The sequence below is a fragment of the Diabrotica undecimpunctata genome, chromosome 6, assembly GCF_040954645.1.
Source record: "Diabrotica undecimpunctata isolate CICGRU chromosome 6, icDiaUnde3, whole genome shotgun sequence".
In the NCBI taxonomy this organism is placed as follows: domain Eukaryota; kingdom Metazoa; phylum Arthropoda; class Insecta; order Coleoptera; family Chrysomelidae; genus Diabrotica; species Diabrotica undecimpunctata.
This window is the reverse complement of record NC_092808.1, coordinates 123,796,179-123,812,366: the sequence shown is the minus strand read 5'-3', so window position 1 is coordinate 123,812,366 and position 16,188 is coordinate 123,796,179. Positions and strand designations below refer to the sequence as shown.

At 35.5% G+C, this 16,188-nt stretch overlaps 1 protein-coding gene across 2 annotated transcripts in view; it reads right to left on the bottom strand.

The window, feature by feature from the left end:
- Nucleotides 1–7,979: 7,979 nt before the first annotated feature.
- Nucleotides 7,980–16,188, bottom strand: part of LOC140443813 (radial spoke head protein 9 homolog) — a 65,354-nt gene continuing 57,145 nt past the window's right edge. Inside the window, exons 1-2 of one of the 2 annotated variants that reach the window (XM_072535271.1) lie at nt 11,100–12,008; nt 7,980–8,566 (exon numbers count right to left, since the gene is read on the bottom strand). In XM_072535271.1, coding sequence (XP_072391372.1) covers nt 8,034–8,566; nt 11,100–11,412 — 846 coding nt within the window. In that variant the 5' untranslated portion in view covers nt 11,413–12,008 and the 3' untranslated portion in view covers nt 7,980–8,033. Of the gene's footprint in view, nt 8,567–11,099; nt 12,009–16,188 lie in introns of those variants that run through there. The other variant, XM_072535272.1, reaches the window with a different exon arrangement.

Here is a 16,188-nt window from a genome sequence, read left to right as displayed (position 1 = left end):
GGAGGGCAGGGATTGATTCACTTTCCCTGATAGGACTATCCAATAGAATCCAAGGGACTCCAAAGGAGTTCCTACCTGCTACGCTAGTCAAACTATTATATAACAGTAAATACACTTAGTTTTAAGACTACTGCAACACACTAAAATACATAAGAAAACATTTTAATACAAAATTATATATTCTAAATCTTAAACTTACCTTTATTTAGAGCATTAATAGTAAAAACGGCTCACCATTATCTTATATGAAAGCTTATCAGCTTTCTACAGACTATTTAGTTGTTTTGGCATAGCACAATCACAATACGCAACAATAATTAGTTTTTAAAACTATTAATCTAAATTTAATATGTATTTATAAATACAATTTATTAATATATAATATATTATGATCAAATTGTGTAAGAAATCAAAACATAAACAAAATTCTTACTCTAAAAAAGCGGTAACACTTTAAACAATTTTGCCACACGCTGGACTGTCAAAAAATTTGAAGTATTCTCATATCAGTTGCGTACAATTGTCTAATATATTTAATTAAAATTATTATTTTGTGGAATATTAGACTTAAGAGTTATTTCATAAAATTTATAATATTAATAATAACAAATGTTTTTGGTTATTTAATCAATATAATTCTAAAATTCCCAATATAATGATGATAACATTTTTCTGATTATTATACCATGTTGACGCCTATGAAAGATCGCGCAGTTCCGTATGGGTTTCGTATTATTAGCTGTGTTAGGAAAATTTGAACTCTAATGTTGACGTTCTGGAAATTTTAAATATAAGTGACGTCACTTTATATAAATTGTGACGTGCACGCATTTTTATATCAAAAATAGTATATAATGAATTCAGACAAAAAATCAAGATTTGGATACCAGTCAGGTGGAAAAATCAAAAAAATTGGTTTCGGAAAATGTCTCATTTTCTCTATTTGGACCAAATTTTCGGAGTTGAAAGATGTACTACCATAACGGAACTAGCAAAAATTCTCGAGGATTATGCCTTCAACATGAAAAAAAGCAATGGCGAAGACTATAAAGAGTCGTCTGTAAAGTCAGATTCACTTTTTCAAGAAGGATTTTGATGTTATGGGAGAATTTACGGGCCGAATTGAATGCAACAGCATTTTTCCAAAACAAATCAAGGCGGTTCGGAAAGTTTGGCAAGCAGAAAATGGCTGGTAAGAAATTCATCAAACTAAAATGTATGCCCAGTTAGATTATTTTTAAAATTAATGGAAAAAATAAGACTAAAGATTTAATCATATAGACTCTTTCTTACTGTTCCAGTAAAAACATGCGCCAGTCAGGTAAAGAAATCAAAAAGTTGGTTTCGGAAAATGTCCCATTGAACATGCAGAAGTTCAGAAGCTCTATTTGGACCATATTTATATTTATATATAATTTATTGTATATTTAATATTGTTAACAAATAAATGAAGATTATGTTTCGTTGATATGGTGCATTAATTATCTCGTGAAGTAGTCTTGTCAAATATCATTCGAGCCGAATGACGTCTCGTGATTTAAATGTCAAAATTTAATTCTCGAAAATTGCCAGGCAACGAACTTTCATATCAGTCGAAAATATTGCTGGCAAAATTTTCTCTCTTATATTATATATGACAATATTTATGTCGAAATTCTCCCCAACTAAGTAAAACGACTATACGATACTAAATAAAATCGAAAGAGATAAAAATCAATATTTTTGATTTCTTATTTATATATTGCTTCAGGTAACAAATCGACTCATATATTTCGTATTAAGGTAAAAGCAAAAAATACAGTAAACAAAACGTATCAATATTGACATTGGATATTAAAGCAATCACACGTGCCTTGTTAAAATTTTTACAAAAATATAAACTTATTACCATATTACGTGTACCGTAATTTTATATTCGATAACATGTATGGGAAATATTGCTAGTTTTATATATTTTTATGTTGTATTTATTTATTTTTATATTATAGAGTAATGAAATATTTCATGTAATGAAATCGAGCAACATCCATCCATCGAGCCAGAGGTCCTCTGGTTAGATTATATTGCTCTCCGGGCATAATTATCTTAATAACACCCTTGGTGCATAAATTAAAATATTATAAATATCAATTAAAATTTCATTGTTGATTGTTGATATGAGATTGTTTTTCTGTTGCAGGAAGTAATATTGGTACAAAATAGAAAGATAGAAAAGATTTATTTTCACGTTCAGAGCGACTGCGAAAGCCGTTGTGATGAGGCCTATTAGGCCAAAATACGTATAAGCGGACGCGAAGGCGCCCTGTACGTGAAATCAAATTTTAACTGTCTTTTCCTTTTTATTCCGATATACTCTGTACGAGTACAAGAAACCAATTCGCTAAAAATTTTGCTTAGTTGAGGAGATAATATGTTGTGAAATGCAATTTTTAGATTCCTCATGTCTCTAATAACATCTTTATCAACGTCTGTTTTCGTTTCAATTCTTAGAAGGCACAGATTAAAGCGAAATTCTGAATTTGGTTTCGAAAATTAGTTTACGGATTTTATGGTACAAAATGTTTGCCAGCACAAGCTGGTTCGAGCTTTTTAGTTTGTGGTTGTTACTTTGTTCCGAAGAAAGGTGAGAGGAGGGGCTTTGTTCGGGGGTGTAGAGCTAGGTCGCGTCCGTAGTAGAATACTATACGTGCACCCCGGGCACCCCCGGGTAACGCTAAATGAACAAGCAAATACTGGCCGTCAGATAATCTTGGGATCTCCTGACGAGAGACACATTGCAAATAATGCCGTTAAATGTTATGAGAAGGCAAATTAACACTAATACAAATGGCATTTCTCACAACCTAACGACTATAAGTACCTATGATCCAAATTTGTTACTTAAATGGAGAAAGCATAAGCTATTCAAAGAGCCAATACTTATCAAAATTTCCAAAAGATAACGACATCGATGTGGTCGCTCCATCCATAGGGCACAGCAACGTACGTTAAACAAAATCCTTGCCATCCTTGGTTCCACGCGTACCAATAATGAAATTCATAACGTTGTTGTAAAAATTGGAAGCATCACCGTTACTAACACTTACAAACTACCAGCTATATCCTGGGCAGCTCAAGTCATACACACATCCGCACCCGTCAATATACGTGGGACACTACAACAGTCACCATATACAGTGGAAATATAAACAATGCAACAGCAATGGGAATGCACTAGTAAAAGTATAATAGGCGAAAGACGTACATCTATCACTTAAGTTTGATGCTAAAGACCGACCTATATTCATGTCAGCAGCAAGTAAGAAGGAGTACAATCCTGATCTATGTTTTGTCTCCACTAATAAAAACAAGGAACCTCCAGCAGTCTCTCGAAAGGTAATGGACGACTTTCCGCACGGTCAACACCGCTTGATGATCATAGAGGCGGGAACTCAAATTCCTATAATCACATTTTATCTCTCGCCCACGGTGGAATCTAAAGAAAGCTATGTGGAATAGATTTTCTGCGGAACTGAAAAAGACTCGAGACTAAATACCTCCTACCATCAGAAATTACAAAAGATTGGAGCCGTAATAAGTACGGCCAAAAAAAAAAGCATATATCAAGAGGCTATCGAAAAAATTACGATCCTGGTTGGTCCCGTAACAGCGAAGAACTGTACCAAAATTTCCTTAAAAGCGGCGATCAAGAATTAGCCGATGAACTTCTCCATAGCCTAGATGCAGCAAGACAACAAAAATGGACGGAAACTGTAGAATTCGGAAACGGAAACTCTTAATTTTCAAAAATCAAGTAGGCAAGCATGGACACTACTAAGAAAATTAGGAAGCGAAACTCCCATAAAAATGAACAAAACAACAATTAAGCCAAACGCTATTGCCTCACATTTGGTATCGACATCTAGCGCACCGAAAGACAAGCCACACACAATCAAGGTAAAACGAGAGTTTAAAACTTTAAAATTCCAATCTACAGAAACCAAATACTCCCGTCCTTTCACTTGCGAAGAAATCACTATAGCTCTAAAGGATGTAAAGCTAGGTAAAGCCCTAGGTTGTGATAATATTCATCCCGAATTCTTAATTAACAGCGGCGAATATGCAAGAAAATGGATGGCTCACTTTTTCACAGACATTATGAAGAACGGTACCATACCACAGGAACTCAAACGCTCGAAGGTCATTGCCATATTAAAACCAGGGAAACCAAATGATAACAACCCTAAGAACTACAGAACAATACCCTTACTATCGGCGACGTTCAAGCTACTAGAACGACTTGTCTATAACAGAATTAGTCCAAAACTACTTAATTCCATACCGGTTGATCAGGCAGGTTTCCGACCGAAAAGAAGCTAAGCAGATCAGGTTCTTTTTCTTACCACATTTATTGAGACAGGGTTCCAGAGAAAATTTAAAACTGTAGCCGCATTCATAGACCTAACAGCGGCCTACAATAAAGTCTGGAGAGAACACATGATATACAAGATCCTCCGTACAATCTCCTGTAAATTCACCGCTCGAATAATCAACAGCATGCTAGCCGACCGAACGATTCAAGTAGTCATGGGAACCGACATCAGCACCCCAAGAAAACTGAAGAATGGACTGTCTCAGGGATCTCTCATAGCTCCTCTTCTCTTGAGCCTGTACATCGCTGATATACCAGAAACCAGATCAAGGAACTTTGGTTACGCCGATGACTGGATCCTTGCAATAAGGTGTAAGTCATTTGAAGAAACAGAAGAAATTCTTACAGCTGCCTTACACACAGTGGAAACGTATTTCCGTAAATGGAGGCTCCAACCAAACGCTACGAAAACACGAGGTTTCCAGTTTTCACCTAAATAACAATCTTGCAGGAAGAACACTCATCATCCAATTCGAAAACACCACACTCGTCTACAATAAATCACCAAAGTACCTTGGGGTGACTCTTGACAGAACCCTATCCTTTAAGGAACATCTGTCAAAAACATCGGAAAACTTAAATCCAGAAACAATACCATCCAGAAGCTGTGCTGCACAACATGGGGAGCATCGGCTTCCACCTTGCGATCATCTGTCCTGAGCCTTGTCTTCTCAACCGCAGAATACTACTCTTCAGCCTGGCTTAACAGCCCACATATACACAAAGTAGATGCCTAATTGAACAATACAATGAGAATGATTGCTAGCGTTATAAAATCCACCCCTACGCAATGCTGTGGAAAATGAGTTCAACTTAACGACCTCTTGGACTTGAGAATGGATGGAACAACAAAATAGCAGCTTACCCTGCATCACACAAAAACCACCAGGTTTTGATTTAGACCACGCAACACATGGACTATGCTGAACCGAATCAGAACCCAACACGGCAGATGCGGTTACATGATGTACAAATGGGGTAAACGACCGTCCCCACTCTATGACTGCGAACAACCACAAACCATCTGCCACATCACAGAACAGTGTCCCACACAGAGATATGTAAGAGTGTCTTACATATCTCTGGTCCCACAAGATCCTATCATGGCAGGTCAGAGGATTTCCTAATGGCGACTCCAGATTCGATAGACTATGTAAATAAGTTAGATATTCGTTTGTAAACATATATTATGTTTTATACACAATATATGTAAATTTAAATATAAATATTACACGTGCCATACGATAAATAAAATAAATGTTCCAAACAGATAAATTGTGTTGCAATATTCATTTTTTAAAAACCCATTTTCGGCTCAAATTTTAATTCACAAATCGTTAAAGAGCTAAATAAAGCGGCATATTTTGTAGCTATAACATTATCAGTTATTTGGTAATATTTAAAGTTTTAGCCTGCGTTTTAGCCTAAAGGGCCTGCGTAGCGCAAGCGGTAGGATGCTTGCCTCGCATGCCGGTGGTCCGGAGTTCGAATCCTACCGCCGGCAAGAACAACTAGACATTTTTAAAAATGTCTATAGGCCCCAGGTCGACTCAGCCTGAATAAAATGAGTACCTTTGGTAAAACCAGGGGTAATAATAGGCGGTTGAAGCGTAGCACTGGCCATGTTACCTTCCTTGTATTACCGTAGGCCCTAGATATAGCAGACTACCCTGCTACCTGCTATAGTCCCAAAGCCGCGAAGCGGTATAAAACGGGAGACTATTATATAAAGTTTTAACCATAAATCAAATGATTTAATTTCTAACCTTATACACTGCAAATATGTTCTTATGCCAAAGACAAAAAGTATTTATTTTTATGAATACTAACTAACACCAGAGATATTTTCAAATTTAAATCTTTTATTTATAATTTTTTAAAAAAGCCATGCGGATATGTGTTACTTTGGTATTGTTTTCAAATTTAAGGCTAAACCCACGCAAGCGTCTAATGCAAATAAATTAGAAAATCGAAGCTATATGCGATTCTACGCTTTTGTTTGTCCACAATGATTGCGATCTCATACTGTTTAATATAATAAACATTTATTTTAAATCCATGAGGGAAGACAGAAAAAAAAAATATTTGTTAAATGCAAGAGTATAATAAAATTAAAACCGAAGCAGAATAACGTTATCAAGCATAAAAACATATACACTGTAAAACAAAACCCCGTACTCATAGTTTAAAAATAAAACTCAGCAAAAGCAGATAATAGAAATACAAATGTGGATTGTAAAATCCAAGGAAACAAGGTGACCTACATGACAAGGTGACATATAACCACCGTTATAATAACACTTTTATCCTCAAAATTACCGAGACAAATGAAGAAATTCATCCTATTTTGGATGATTTCGTTTTATTTATTTATTTCGGTAAAAGTGATTCTATTTTCATGAAACTTAACGAAAATATACATTAATATGTGCTTGGATATCACAATTTAAAAAAAAAATCTAAAAGTTTCCTAGAGACCTGGAGATATTCGTGTTTTCTTAAAAAAAACACCCTTTCTTTAAAGAATATTCCATGGTAATTTTTTTAACTTCTACTATACTTTGTTTCAAGTTAAGAAAATAACATTGCGCTTATGAAAACTCTCAGGCCGGATTTGCTATTAGATTGTCGATAAATATATGATTCATTCTAATCAGAGTCGTATTCAGCACTGTGTAGTTGTATGTTTTCCAAAAAAAAATGATTATGGACAATTATTCGAGATTTCACTCCCTCATCGTAGGTATTCCCACGAGAATTGGACTAGAAACTGATTTTTTTTCTTTTCTGTACCGGTATCAGTTCACTTTGCTGGGCTTCTTCGCGGATGTCATAAATTTTGCGAACACTCACACCCCACATTTTCGAAACTTTTTCCACAGTAATAGTCAAGCAGTTACCATTTTTTAAGTTCAGATGATAGTTCAATACATTTCAACTCACACGTTTGGCAACGGATCCATGATGTAGGTACTTTCATTCGAGCTTTCATAGTTTTTGCCAACAAGCTTTTGGTCTAATGGCCAGTACCCAAATCGATAAAGAGACATGTTTGCTTTGAGTGGACAATGGGGATTAAAAGTGATTCGCTTCTCCTAATGACTTTATAATGATCTTTATTTTCCAAAGAATGTGTTTACAGTGGAAGCTATTGAAAATTAATAAATATAGATAAGCTATCGACAATGAGTTTTTGATTTACTTTACTTTTTTATAGTATTTTTCTTCATGTTATTGTTTAGTTCGACAATGTAACTCACTTATTTGTACATCGATGATTGAATCATGCTTTAGTTGAAACAATACTGATAGTCTTTTATACAACCGTAAGCAATTGTTGTGTGGACGTATATTCCAGTGCTACGATTCTTAAATCCGGTCCTAATGCGCCACACTGGGCAAACCAGCAACGTTGACGGCCGTTCACTCGTATTATTGTAAGAAATACATTGCCTATTTTACCTGCACTGCATTCTAACTGTGGCTCCTACTATACCGAATCAAATAAAAATGAAGTAAAATGGGGAGATCAAAGGAAAACGTAAAAAAAATCAAAAAGTTTGTAAAATTTAACAGTTTTATTAAATTTATTACATTAAATAAATAACCTGAATATAAAACGCTAAGTAAAAAAAGGACTAAGCATAAATGGAACATCCAAACATTTTTTACCATGTCCAAAATAGATAAATCCATGCTTAGGCGTTTTTAAATTGTGAAAAAATATAAGTCCAGGCCAATACATTGATTTCAATATAACAAGATCCTCACTTTGAGTTGTTTGAATCATCCAACAACCCTCAGGTATATCATTGTCTATGGGATCTAAAAAGTCTGTTGCATAATTGTAATCATCTCTAGTTAACAGATTTGTATTTTGCTTTCTAGTAGGAACTCGCAAATGCAAAAATGAACTCCATTCACGCGCGTCTAACAACTGAAGTCCTTCAAAGCCCAGATTATTTACTACTACTCCATCTGGTTGTCGAAATATGCCTGCTCTAGGAATGACAGCTGATTCTTCCATTATCAAATAAACTGTGCTAGCAAGACGGTCTTCTTCCTTAAGTTTTCTTATTTCTGACTGTTTTCTTCTACCACCAATCAATGTTTCATCTTGCTCTAATACTATTTCAATAATCATAGAAGGTTCACCTAAAACAAAGTTTAGTTTATAAACAAACACTAAAGTAAGGTTTTTTAATTATTAACATAATTTATTAATTAAATTATGAAAGATATTTTTATACTAATTAAAAAGTCATAATTTTCCAGCATATCAAGTAATCTATCCCTTGATATATTGTTCTGAAGCTATTTTCTTGTGGCATTTTAAATTAATTTATATTTAAATGGGAATAAGCCACAATTAAAGGTTAAAATACGTTTATTGACGTTTCAATTTCCACTTCGGAAATCGTTCTTAAAATCCCTTGATATGTATATGCATCCCAAGATTTTTTAAATTATCGCACTCTAACCGTCAGCTTCAACACTTGCATTACTGTGGGGACATATATGTCCCAGCGGATTTTAAAAAATCTGCTGGCATTTGTTTGTCCCCACAGCCCATGTTATTTGAACGCATCCGTATTTTTAGACATTTCTTACTCATTACCTAGTAGTATTCAACCTACATATCACGTCTGTAATCTATAAATTGATGTTAACTAAATACGTGCATCAACAACTCGTAAATAATAGTATTTTAGTAAAGAAAAAGTGGTTGCTCTGTTTTTTTAACCGATTATATATAATTTAGTTGCTGATTAACACAGGTTGGTAGGGGACAGTGTGGTTAACTGGACCGTCAGGTTAACTAGATCACCGTATTTTCAATTTTTTCGCGGCACTGTATTGTGCTGTTAAACGTTTGTCGACTATCCCCGAGCTGTGCCGAAACCCCGTGCAGAATAGGTACGCTCTACGCTCTACCTTTAATTGTTGTGTCGTCTTCAGTCCACAATACATACCCAATAGTAGCGCAAGTGGAATAGGACTAGTGGGGAGAGTGATTTGCATGGGCCCATCCGTTTGTAATGGTGGCGGCGCTACTAGTCACGTTAGGTGGGGGTATAACATAGCAAGAGACTTATGACGTTGATGTAATGCCATGGTTTCACGAGTTTTTCAAATTTACCCAAATAATGATTATACTATACGTTTTTCATATGTTATTGTTTGTACCTTACTTATATATACTTATATTGTATGTAAGTAGTATTTTGTGTATTTTTAATTTATTACAATTCAACAGATTATCTCTTTCCAATTTGTGGGTTGTTACTTTGTCTGCTAAAGCAATTTTATGCATATTAATAAACACAGACATGTAATATTGGCATAATTACTATAACTTTTTTGATCTATATCTTTATAAGACAGCACCCTAATATGGGCTTTTTATAATTTCAGCATTTAATTTACTTTGTACCACTGACCTGATGATGCTTTGCAAATTTTAGAAAGCGAAACCAGTCATTTTGGGTAGTAAAATTAAACTGATTGTGAGTAAGTCTAATTTATTTCTTTTACCTCTTGTTTAAAATGGACTCACACAAGCAACACATTCATGATTATAAGTTTGTTTCTTTCATCATCATCATTGGCTCCACAACCCATGGTGGGTCTTGGCCTGCTCAAGGATGTCTCCATTCTCTCCTATTCTTCGCCTTGGCTTTCCAGTTTCGTACTCCCAACATTCTTAAGTCTTCCTCCACCTGATCCTTAAATCGTGCGCTGGGTCTGTCTCTTCTTCTCACTCCATCTATTCTTTGGTTATAAATATGTTTTGGCGGCTCCATATCATTCATTCTCTCTATGTGACCTAACCACCGCAGCCGGTTTATTTTGATGGACCTAATAATATCAGGTCTGTCATACAGGCGGTAAAGTTCGAAATTATAGCGTCTACGCCATAATCGCCCTCCTGTACTCCCCATAGATATGCTGGAGGATTATACGTTCAAAGCATCTTAAACGTTCTTCATCGCTCTTTGTCATCGTCCATGTTTCCGACGGGCTTGATAAGAGTTCTGTATATCACTAGTTTTGTTCTTTTTGTAACTAGGCTTGTTGTTAAAAAAATTTTAATCCATAATAGGCTCTATTTGCCAGATATATCCGTCTGTTAATTTCTGCAGTTACTGCATTATTTTCATTAATTTGTGAGCCTAGGTATATAAACTCTTTTACTCCTTCGAAAGTATATGTTATGATCGTTAGATCTTCGGGTTGTACTGCTTGTATATAATTTGATACTTTCATATACTTCAAAAGGCTGTAATTCTGGCAATTATTCATAAAACTAACAATAGCTTGACATTTATTGAAAAGTTTTGTAAAATAAATTTTGTTAGTAACTAAATCTGACAGTAATGGAGTCGAGAATCTAGTAAAGTAAGTTCAGTTGAACTATCGCATTGAATTAACTTAAAAGTTTATGTTGGTGGAAATGTAAGGCTCCGATGGCTCCAATTTCATAAGATATCAGAATATCCAACCAACTCTTTTTCAACTCTTTTTGCACGTGTGTAAGAGTTTAACATCTAGAAGGGAATAGGAGTGGTTTTATTACAGAGTATGGTTGGAGAAATCAGAGTTAGTATTGCAAAAGTCTGTGTGTTTAACTTCTTTAAAACTCTCACATACTCTTTAAAGTGTAATTATATTTTTGAAAAAATCTTACCTTGAAATTTTGTAGTGCAAAGAGGTGTCAAGGAAAGGCCATTTTGAGTAGGTTTAGGCAACAATCCCCAATCTACACAATTCCTACTATAATAAAAAACTTTTCCGTACAAAATATCCTTCTGATATCCATAAGCAATGTAATAATCCTTCTCGGCGCCAAAGATTTTACCCCAAAAGTATATTTCCTTAAAATGATTTTCGTTTTGAAGAATTAAAAGAGAACTTTGTAGGATTATACTTTCTTCTGTACTAATTACATGACCAAAATATCCTGAAGAATCTAAAGTGTTTAATATATAATTTAAATTCATATTACAAATTGACAATATCTTTGACGTCTACATACATATTAGATTTGATTAGATTGGATACTAGAATTTGATACAGTATGCAGGAGAAATATACAGACCTGCGTTGATCTTAAAGAAAGTTAAATGGTAAAATCTGCTGTTGAAACATATGGTTTAGGAATCAATTAGAAGCAAATTTAGATTACGCCTTAATACAGTATCCAAATGAAAAGAAAAGTACAGTTGCAACAAAGCATTTAGCTCCTAGAGGTAACCTAAAATTATGGAATCACTATAACGATGAAGATGAAAATGAAAGTCCAAATAATACACTAGAGAATTCCACTAGTGAATCAATAACAGATGAGACAGACAATTTACCAAGAACCGAATGAAGTGCCTGATGATAATCATGAACTTAGGTTGGAAAATTCAGATTTTCAATCTGGCCGTAAATCAGCTAGAATTAACAATAAAACTAGTGTAGTATAATTTAGTGTTTCCTTTTAACGTTGTGACAGTGTTCTTAATGTTGTGACAGTTTTCAGTATTCAAATAATTGTTTTGTCATTCTAATGTCAAGTTTTATGCCAATAAAAACCTAATTCTATATAGGTACTACATTATTTATCTATGGTCTAATTCTTCAAAAAAAATTTAAAAAAGATTTTTTACGACACCTCGCAATCATGCAAGATTTGGTTAACTGTTTGAGGTTTGCTACAGAGGCTGTAGCTTAGGTCTCCATAAAACAGGCCAATTGTATGCAGGAGTCTTTTGACTGGCGCATGGCCAATAAGGAACCCTGTTACGGTTAAAATTACTAAGCTAATTCCCGCTAGTTTTTCGCAGTACTTTAGCACTATTAGCGCATGTTCGTCCAACATACATTTTGCCACATGCTTGACCAGCTATACTTTCCCAGTAAGAGTTATGTTGTGTATGGGTCCAGGCTTTTTCTGGTCGCAGACGGTGCTTCTTGCACTCCTACGAGCGGCTCTGAATCTTAGTATTTTGTAGAGGATCCTCTTCTGGAAAATTTATCAGTTCTTTCATTACCGTACATTTCCAGGTAACCTGGAACCCTTACCAGTGTGAAACTGTTATATTCCGTGGCGTTGCAGGATGAGAAGAGCAGGTAGCGGAGACAGAAAAATAGCCTACCACAGAGTAGTGTGCTGTCCACTCTCTTTTTAACATCTACACCAACGACTAACCAATACCGAACGACACCACCAACTTTATACATGCCGACGACCGAGCCACGGCCGTCTAAGGCACATTTGGGGAGGTTTAAGAGAGGCTAACTAAGGCCTTAGAGAGGATCGATCAATACTACAGCCAGAACAAACTCGTTGGAAGAGGTCTGCGGAAATCCAGGTATGCCCTTTCATCTCTGTAATAAGTACGTATTCTGAAAACTATGCGTCATCTTTAGAGGAACGGCGCTAGGCCACCTGGCAGAAATTGCTTCAGCCGTGATCCCCGGGGAGGCAGTCGCATATAGAGAAATAGGAAGATCAACCATGCCCGAACATCCACTGTAGGTACCCAACTAGCTATCCAAAGGCTAAAATCGAGAAATTGTTTCCTCTGAGCAACGCAAGACTACGAACACCGAACTCTTTCCAGGTGGGTAACATCAAAGGACCACCATTTAATGCAACCACTGGTCATCTTGAAACATGGAAATTCCAAAAATCTCTCAACAGACTGGAACAGAGAGATCCAGGGAAACTTTCTACAAATGGGATTTGCTGCGAAGTGCAGTCAACTATACACATGTATTCCTGCCCTGAATGTACCACCCAGTGTGGCCTTGATAATATCATGTCTGCTACTCCAAATGTAATAATTGTTACACTTAACAAATAACAAATAGTTGTTTGTGTTTGTGTTCCACATGTTTTATGTTTTCTTTTTGCATGGTTAAGCAAGTTCTGTAATAATTTGTAATCTGATGGTTCTGGCACGAATAAAAAATCTATTTGTATCCCTCATTTCGTTCATTATTATCTTACTATGAGGGTGGCCTTTTTCTTTTTGTATATAGCCATATCTAAAGGCAAAAATATATAGACTTAAAGTACTTTATTAGTTTTAAAAATATGTTCCACCAAAATCGATAAATTTTTGCATAAGTACGTTCAAACAATTGGTGAACAGTTTTAAAGAAACAGAACTGTTTTAAAGGCATCGATGGCTTCTTCTGGATACTGAAATCGCTGCCCACGCATTGAATTCTTGACCTTTGGGAACGTGAACAAATCGTTGGAACTCAGGTCGGGACTATACAGTGGATGGTTTAACAATGTTTGGAAGCTCCAAAAACTCTATTGTCTTTTGGGCAGTGTAAGCACTTGCATTGTCCTGCTGTAGGATGCTTCGCCGTTGTGTGTTACTTTGTCGGAAGTTCACGATAACTTTTGGTAAACAAACGGTATACCATTCAGAAGTAACCTTCGATCTTCTAAATCAATTGTTTTTACATGACCAGATTTTGACACAAAAGCTGCGACCATTGTCTTTGACACACTTGGAGAACGGATCACTTTGGTTGGTTTTTCCTCAGCGTGAAACAACCACACAGCGGATTGGCGTTTAGTTTCCGGTTCGTAGGAGCAAATACTATAAACGTTTTTTGAGCTTCCTTTGTTAAACCGTTCCAATGTTTTTCAACAACAATTGACGCGAACCGCTTTTTGCTCTTCTGTGAGCAAATGAGGGATCCAACAGGAAACCAATTTCGTTCTTCATGTAAGATCTTCTGGATCGAGGTCTTTTAAATGCGCAAAGATGCCTCTATCTTCCGGTATGTTACACAACGGTCATCCTTAATTAGCTGACGAAATGGGTTTTGGGTGGACCTGGCCTGGATTCGTTGCTGAGATTGGAGCGTCCACGATGAAGTTCGCAGTACCAATGGGAAATAGTTGACTGGTGTGATGCTTCATTCTCAAACACAGAAACCATTTCAGCGAGACATTGCTGTAGGGATAACCCTAAGATCCATTTTTTGACTTACTGGCTAATTGCAAAAATTCACTGTATCTACATGACTTGTTGTATCACAATGAAACTCGGTTTATACCAACAAAAGATTGAGGTTACATTTGTGTCGGAAGGTTTTATTGGTGGCGCTCTCTAAGCGGCTTTGTGCAAAACTAAAAGCGCAAACCCCGTATGTCCCATATGTCCTGATCTAACCATTTATTTTTTTGTAGGAGCAAGAAATAGACATGACTGGACAGATTCGAATGCAGGTATAAGGATCGAATCGTTTGTAATGCCCCTTTGTCGGCTTCTTCTCGATCGACGATGGTAAATACAATAAAACGTTGAAGTTGTGGACTAAAAAATATGGTTTTATTGACAGCTACTAATAATTACACTAAAGATGATGGTTAGGTAACTTTCTACAATAGACTGCGCTCGAATGAGCTCAAATCCCCAATTTATAATCTCACAAATAATGTATACCTCAGCACAGAGGCTATTGCTTCTATCATACTAACAAACTTTGAACTATTAGCTTACAATACAATTTAATCTAGGCCGTAATTGCAACATTTAGGAAGTTCAATTGGAAAATATATTATTCGGCAATTTATTACGTTGTAGGTAAATGAACTAATTATTAAAATATTACACGATATGTTTCCACAATGTTTTAATTATACACGGTGAAACTATACAATATTAAGAAGTTAAGAATAATGTGAGATTACAAATTAAGGGATTAATTTGTGATTGAACATGACTGTCTGATTTTCAATGTGCCTCCAGTAAGTTGTCGTTCCATCGTTTTCGTGGTCTCCTATTGGGGAATTGTTTCTTGCCGTCTTTACTACTCTATTTGTTGTCATTCGGCTTATATGATCGTTCCATTCTACTCTTCTATTTCTTACCAGTTCTTGATGTTCTCCACCTTGCATCTACGTCGTATATCTGTACTTCTAGCTCTGTCCCATAGTGTCTTACCATCAATTTTTTTAAGTGTTTTCATCTCTGCTGTCTCTAACATCCTTTTTGTCCTCTCTGTGCCAGGTCTTATTCCTGCCGCTTACATCATTATTGGTCTGATGACTGTTTTGTAAGTTCTGCTTTTCGTTTCTTTCCCGATATTTTTATTTCTCCATATTGTTTAATTTAGGCAGCCTGTGGCTGTGTTTGCTCTATTCACTTGATCTTCCACTTCGGTTTTTCATATAATCAGGTTGAACAATAGAGGACTCAGGAAATCTCCCTGTCTTATCCCATTGCCAGCTTCAATGGGGTCAGTTAGTTCTTCTTCCACTTTTTCTTTTATTGTTGTTTTGGTACATATTTTTGATCATTTTGATTATTCCTAGAGGTATCTCTCTTGCATGCAGTAAGTGGATAAAGTCTTTTAATTTGACCCAGTCAAATGCCTTTGTAAGGTCCACGAAACATAGATATGCCGATTTGTTGTATTCTAATTATTTCTCTTGCACTTGCCTCATTATAAATATAGGGTCGGTGCATGATCTTCCCGACCTAAAACCTTGTTGTTCTTCTGCTAGTATTATAGTTTTATTCAATTTGTTTGTTATTACTTTGGTTGTTAATTTTAGTATTGTGTTTAATAAATTAATTCCTCTATAATTTTCCGGGTCTCATTTGTCTCCCTTTGATTGATTAAAAAAGCTTTTAATCACAGTAAACATGAAAAATTAATGGGAGTACTAAAAGACATAACTGGATGGATAAAATATCACCATTATTAACAACTTACATTGAAATTACACAGAGTATGTAAGAACAAAAAACATACAC